Source organism: Colobus angolensis, unplaced genomic scaffold (genome assembly GCF_000951035.1).
Source record: "Colobus angolensis palliatus isolate OR3802 unplaced genomic scaffold, Cang.pa_1.0 Scaffold30, whole genome shotgun sequence".
NCBI lineage: Eukaryota > Metazoa > Chordata > Mammalia > Primates > Cercopithecidae > Colobus > Colobus angolensis.
In genome coordinates, this window is record NW_012116266.1 from 6,703,241 (window position 1) to 6,709,765 (window position 6,525).

At 39.4% G+C, this 6,525-nt stretch overlaps 1 protein-coding gene across 1 annotated transcript in view; it reads right to left on the bottom strand.

Moving 5' to 3' along the window:
* Positions 1 to 5,166: 5,166 nt before the first annotated feature.
* The window catches only part of NOP58 (NOP58 ribonucleoprotein), a 46,356-nt gene continuing 44,997 nt past the window's right edge, over positions 5,167 to 6,525 (bottom strand). The window contains exons 14-15 of the mRNA XM_011950002.1: positions 5,832 to 5,971; positions 5,167 to 5,442 (exon numbers count right to left, since the gene is read on the bottom strand). Coding sequence (XP_011805392.1) covers positions 5,392 to 5,442; positions 5,832 to 5,971 — 191 coding nt within the window. The 3' untranslated portion in view covers positions 5,167 to 5,391. The remainder of the gene's footprint in view (positions 5,443 to 5,831; positions 5,972 to 6,525) is intronic.

A 6,525-nucleotide genomic window follows, 5' to 3' on the forward strand; every position in this document is an offset into this window, starting at 1 on the left:
AAAAAAAAAAAAAAAAGAAAAGAAAGAAAAAGAAATTGTTCTCTAAGAGAAAAGACAGGCCCAATGTCTTTGGAATACACCAGCACGCTGGGTGCATGTATAAAGGTCTCTCTGGGTCTGAGTCTTCATTGTATATAGGTGATTTCCTGGATTCCTTTTAACTCTAAAATCTCCTATTCCCCTGACAACAGATCAAATTTTTGACGAATGTGGTGTCATGCTCCTTGCTGTCTCATTTACAGCCATTAGCTCTCAAGTATTGTGACACCTTGAGTAATCAAGGGCTGTAGTTTTTATGAGAGTTTGTTCAGCTTTGGTTACTTTTATACAGGATATATTCACAGCTATCCTAATAACAGTTTACGTTCCAACTTTGAAGGCTGCATTTGCTGCTTTGACATAGGAGTTGGTATGTAAATGGATGTCATGACCAGCTGACTAGGGGCCTTTTGTCTCAACACTGTAGGCCAGGAATTTCCAGGCAGCCACTTCCAAAGCTAGCTACTGCTTGGTGGCTTGCCAGGTTTGGGGGCTTGGTTTAAATCAAAGTAGCAAGTACCAGCCTTGGGTCCCCAGGCTTCGTGAGAAACCTCCAGTGAGCTGCTACTCCAATCTGTCTCCACAGGGCTAGCAAGCACAACTCACTGCTAGACTCAAACTATTTATTTTTTCCAATGACAAGATTCCAGTGATCTTCAGGGTACTAAAATGCTCCAACAGCTGGGTGCAGTGGCTTGTGCATGTAGTCCCAGCTACTCCAGAGGCTGAGGTAGAAGGATCACTTGAGGCCAGGATTTCAAGATCAGGGCAACATAGTGAGACCCCCATCTTTAAAAAAATAAATATTTCTCTATTTACACAAATACCCTTTGGGTTAGCAGCACAAGGCTAGGTGGGAGTATATAATCTTGAAGATGATTTCAGTGCTGTACTGATAAATGGAATCTTCTCGTACATCATGGACCACAGAATTGTGAGAGGAAAATTATCCAGGTTTTAAGCCACTAAGTTCAAATTAGTATTTTAAAACATTGTTTACTACTATATGAAAAACCACTAGTGAGCAGGGGACTGGAATAGATGCTAATAAAAAGATGATTATGAGACGGTTCCTGACATATGAGCTTTCTCTTAATGCTATTGGAGTGTAAATTACAACATTCTTTTGGAGGCAAACTGACATTATTTTACACTTATAATCCCTTTGACATAGTAATTCTACATCTAAAAATTATCCTATGGAAATGCAAATACATGAAGATAGATAAATGTTCAAAGGCATTCATTGCAGCCTACAAAAAAAATTTGGAAGTTCTCAAAAATACTAAATAGAAGACACTTGGATATGAAGATATGGTGAGTCTAGTATAAATAAAAATTTGATGCTAAATTGATAATTTTCTTTCAACTAGTCATATCAGACTCCTTAGAATTTTAGCTAATTAAAGCAAGACTAAGCAATGCTCAGCCACATGCACAATGTCAGGACATTTCTGACATTTCTGACATCTTCTGACATTTTTCAGATGATTTTGCATTGCATGTACACTTTTGCTGTACATTGTATGGTGCTTTAATTCTGGTATTGTTTTCACAAACTTTAATAAACACCACAATGGGGCCAGGCATGGTGGCTCACGGCTGTAATCCCAGCACTTTGGGAGGCTGAGGTGGGTGGATCACCTGATGTAAGGAGTTTGAGACCAGCCTGACCAACATGGTGAAACCCCATCTGTCCTAAAAATACAAAATTAGCCGGGCGTGGTGGCGCATGCCTGTAATCCCAGCTACTCGGGAGGCTGAGGCAGGAGAATTGCTTGAACCCGGGAGGCAGAGGTTGCAGTGAGCCGAGATCGCGCCACTACACTCCAGCCTGGGCAACAAAAGCAAAACTCCGTTTCAAAAAAAGAAACAAAAAGACTAAGTTTTTTCCCTTTTATTTAATACTAAATATACATAGAACACCTGCAGTATCAGCAATTAAGTTTGTCCCTTCAAAAGCAAATTCTTATAGCCAGGAAACAATGCTAGTAATTATTTCTTGTACCCATTCAAGCTTGCATTATCTATGTAGGAAGAGCATTGATCTGATTGTCTAGCCCTCTGGGGCGTTCAATTACCTACAGTGCAACAGCACAACTCAGGCCTGACGCTGGTTTTCTGGTGCTTTTCATGTGGACAAAATGGGCAGGCCTGATTTCTTGACCATCAAGTTAGGTTTTAGTTTGGAGAACTATAGGGCTAGGCAAGGTAAAAGAAGGGAGTCCTTGCAGTACAGTGGTCCAGGTACTGTCCCCCAACTAACAATTGGAATCTATAACAAATGGAAATTCTTGGGCTCTACCCTATACCCACTAAATCATTTACTCTTTAAACCTCCAGGTGTTTTAGGAACCACCATTCTAATTTACAGCTGATCCTTGACACATAACAGATTTTCTTCCGCCTCTGCCACCCGAGATAGCATGACTAACACCTCCTCTTCTTAGCCTACTCAACATGAAAACAAGTATGATCACCCACTTCCACTTAATGAACAGTATTTTCTCAACACTTTTTTCTCTAGCTCACTGTAAGAATACAGTAAATAATACATAACATACATGTGTTTTGGCTTTGTTATCGGTGAGGCTTCTGGTCAACAGTAGGCTGTTAGCAGTTAAGTTTTGGGGGAATCATAAGTCATATGCAAAATTTTCAGCTGTGCAGGAGTCAGGCCCCCTAGCCCTTTATTGTTCAAGAGTCAACTGCACTTCTTTAAAAAATTTTTTTTTTTTTTTGAGATCGAGTTTCACTCTGTCACCCAGGCTGGAGTGCAGTGGCACCATCTCGGCTCACTGCAAGCTCCACCTCCCGGGTTCACGCCATTCTCCTGCCTCAACCTCCCAAGTAGCTGGGACTATAGGCGCCCACGACCTCACCTGGCTAATTTTTGTTTGCATTTTTAGTAGAGATGGAGTTTCACCGTGTTAGCCAGGATGTCTTGATCTCCTGGCCTCGTGGTTAGCCCACCTTGGGCTCCCGAAGTGCTGGGATCACAGGCATGAGCCACTGCGCCTGGCTAAATTTTTTTTAAGAGACAGAGTCTTGCTCTGTCACCCGGACTGGAGTGCTGTGGTGTGACCACGGCTCACTGCAGCCCCAACCTCCTGGACTCAAGCAATCCTCCTGCTTCAGCCTCCCAAGTAGCTAGGGGTTAAATCTTGACTTTACCACATAAACTTCTTCACAAGCATTATCTCACGTAATTCTCAGAGAAATCCAGTTTCAGATAAGAAAACAGGTTCTGAGAGTTTAAGTAATTTATCCTAGTACTTCGCTACCACACACATGGACCCTCATCTAGCACCACCTGAGCTTGTGAAAAATGAGGACATCTTGGGCTCCAACCCAGACCTGCATTTTTTTTTTCTGCTCTGGCGGCACTAATAGAGAATCAGATTTACATTTTATCAAGCAAGGTCTCTAGATAATTCCTATGCACACTAGTTAGGGTTTGAGACATTTGGCCCTACTCCATGTTATTCTAAGGGGTACAGCTGGGATAAAGGATGAGCCTGAGCCAAGTCTGAAAATGGTCACAGAGAAGCAACAGATGGATCAGAGAAGCCATCAAGGGCAGCAAATCTTTTTCTAAATGAGCCCTGGGACAGCACTGAAGTTGGAGGAGAGAGGACAGCTCACTCAAGGGCCTTGTAATCATGCTGAGGAGCCAGAAGGCAACGGACAGATACAGGAGCTCTAACTGGAAAACAGAAATTTCCATTTTTGAAGGGAAATGGAGAATCAGTAGGTTTTCCGCAGAGGTTTGCGGTGCAGCCACAGAAATTCTTCAAATATACTAATCAAAACTAGGCATATAAAACTCACCCGAGTTTCCGGTTTCAAACTAAGTTCACAAGGCTCTTCATCAGAAGTGCTTCCATAGTACCAAGTAGAATAAGAACCTACCTTTTGGTTAGTGTTTTTAAACAGTTAAGCCTTCAGCCCTTATGAGAGGTGGTTGCTGTAGGATTTAAGTATGCTTTCTCTGGGCCTGCAGAAGACTATTCACATAACTAGAAGTTTATTATTTAGGTTTCTCAAAAACCTATCTTGTTTTGCATGTAAACCTTTTGACTGTACATCTGGGTAGGTGGTTAGGCCATTTTCATCAAAAGTCGGTCATAAACTAAGTCTGTTTTGTCCTAAATTAGGAATGTATCTGCGGTACAAGTGGGTGATGCAAAAATGACAATGCTCTCCTGGGAACAAGATAACCAGCTTTATTATGTAATTTTGTCTAGGGATGGCTACATGTATTTTATCAACATTTACTTCAAGCAAATTAAATTTGAAGCCTAGTAACATCTCTGAAAGTTTATATCATTTCATTTTCTACAAACCAGTTGGGAGAGATAAAATTGACCATTATCTGTGATTTAGAAATGAGAAAACCAAAGAGGGGCTGTTGACTTGAAAAGCAGAGGTGGAACTCAGAAGCCATAGTCATTCTAGTTTCCACCCACCAACAGCGTTTACTGAATTGGGCTTTAGTAAGATGCCTATGACATACACAAACTGGCAATACGTAACAGTGCTATAAAACTCATGACTCTCACGATCTACCAGGCTTCTGTTTGCATATTAAACACTACCACTCAGAAATAAAGATTTCTCTTTGGCATTTCTACTGTCCTACTTTTTTATACCTCATTCTCGCTGGCACTTTTTTTTTCTTATTTTTTTTTCTCTATTCTCCATTCTTTATGATCACTTTGTACAACCTTTAAAAAAGTCACTTCAGGTTGACTACTTTAAAAACAAATCAGGGTATTAAGAATTATTTTGGTGTGCCTTTTAGAATTGCAAGCAATAAAGGTAGGGATACTGTCTCCCACCCTTCTGAACAGATACTAAAATGTTTTGCTCACCTAATTTTAAAATTTGAACAAGAAACAAATCTTTAAATAAAGAGAGGTAGAAAATAAAAAGTAGTCCAAACAGGCAAAAGAAACACATTAGAGTAGGGTTCTTGAATTGGTCCACTTAGTCACTGCCTTCCAAAAGGTCAAATTTCAAAAAAACTCTCACTTTTCAGTTATAATTATCAAAACAATAATCATCACACAGCAAACTATAGAAAAAGATTCTCTACTCAAGATATAAAGAGATCACAAAATTGTCTTAAAATACAAAGAAAATTTTATTTGTATATCAAAGACTCTAAGAAATGATGACATAAGGTTAACAGAGTTGATGTCAAGACACAAGTAGGTTTGAAGTTATAGATGATAAATCACTTTGTTTTACTGAACCTTCCCTTGGTTATGTTAGAGAGCATCCCTGATATGCTCCCAGTTGAATCTTAAGCATGATGTGTCCAGCTGTTATACTTGTAATTCCTTTCTGTTAATCCTCGTTATCTCTTTTTTTTTTCTTTTTCTTCTTTTTCTCTGGACTCTGAAAATAGCCAACAAGAATGCTTTGAAAGAGCTGTAATTGTATGGGTGACTAATCACTTTTCTTCATAAAATGCAAAACCAATCTGTTTCCCTTGAAAACAAATTCAGGGAAAAGATTAAAATTGAAAATGTAAAAACCCCACCTATAAAAGTAAGTTTCAGCACATCATACTCTTCCCCTCAATGCAAACTCAATTTTTAGTAATGAATTCTAGATTTGGGAAATGGCCTTTTATAATATAAATACAACAAAGCCATTTCACTTTTACCTCCCCATCAATGAAAACCATTTTTTAAAATGCCTGCTCATTTCTGATATAGAAAATAGATTGAAATATGGAGAACTGGCCCTTCCAAGTGAACATCGATAATTAAAAACAAACATACAGCAATTGCTGTGCTGGTACATGGTTCTTCCTCAGAAAGTGGTTCTTCCTTAATGTGTTTCTTTTTACCCTTTTTCTTCTTCTTCTTCACAGATGTTTCTTCTTCTTCTGCCACTTTTTCTTCTTCTTCCTCTTCTTCAACTGAATAGGGTAAGTGTAAAGGCACAACAAATTAACACTGTATCAGATCTCACTCTTTCCAAAAACGTTTGAGTCCTAGTTTTTTTTTCTGTCATTCTCATCAACTACCCAATGTTTGTTTTGTTTATTTTATAATTGGGAAGGTTCTCCAAGGCGTACCACTAACTTTAACAAACGATACAGATAGAGCTCAGGCAATTTTCTCACGAGCATGAAATCATGTATAAAAATCAGGATTAAAACAACAGTCATCTGATCTCCAATCATTATTGGGAAGAGAGTCAATTATATTAGAAATGGTTAAGAGCTTGCACGCTGAAGTCAGAAGGCCTGGGTTTAGTCTACTCTCTACAACCCTGAAAAATTGTATTTACCCCTGGTAAAACTACATATCATCATCTATAAAACTTAAGAATGTCTTATCTTACTGGATTGTTACCGAGACTTAAAAAGATGATGCATAGGCCGGGCGCAGTGGCTCAAGCCTGTAATCCCAGCACTTTGGGAGGCCGAGACGGGTGGATCACGAGGTCAGGAGATCGAGACCATCCTGG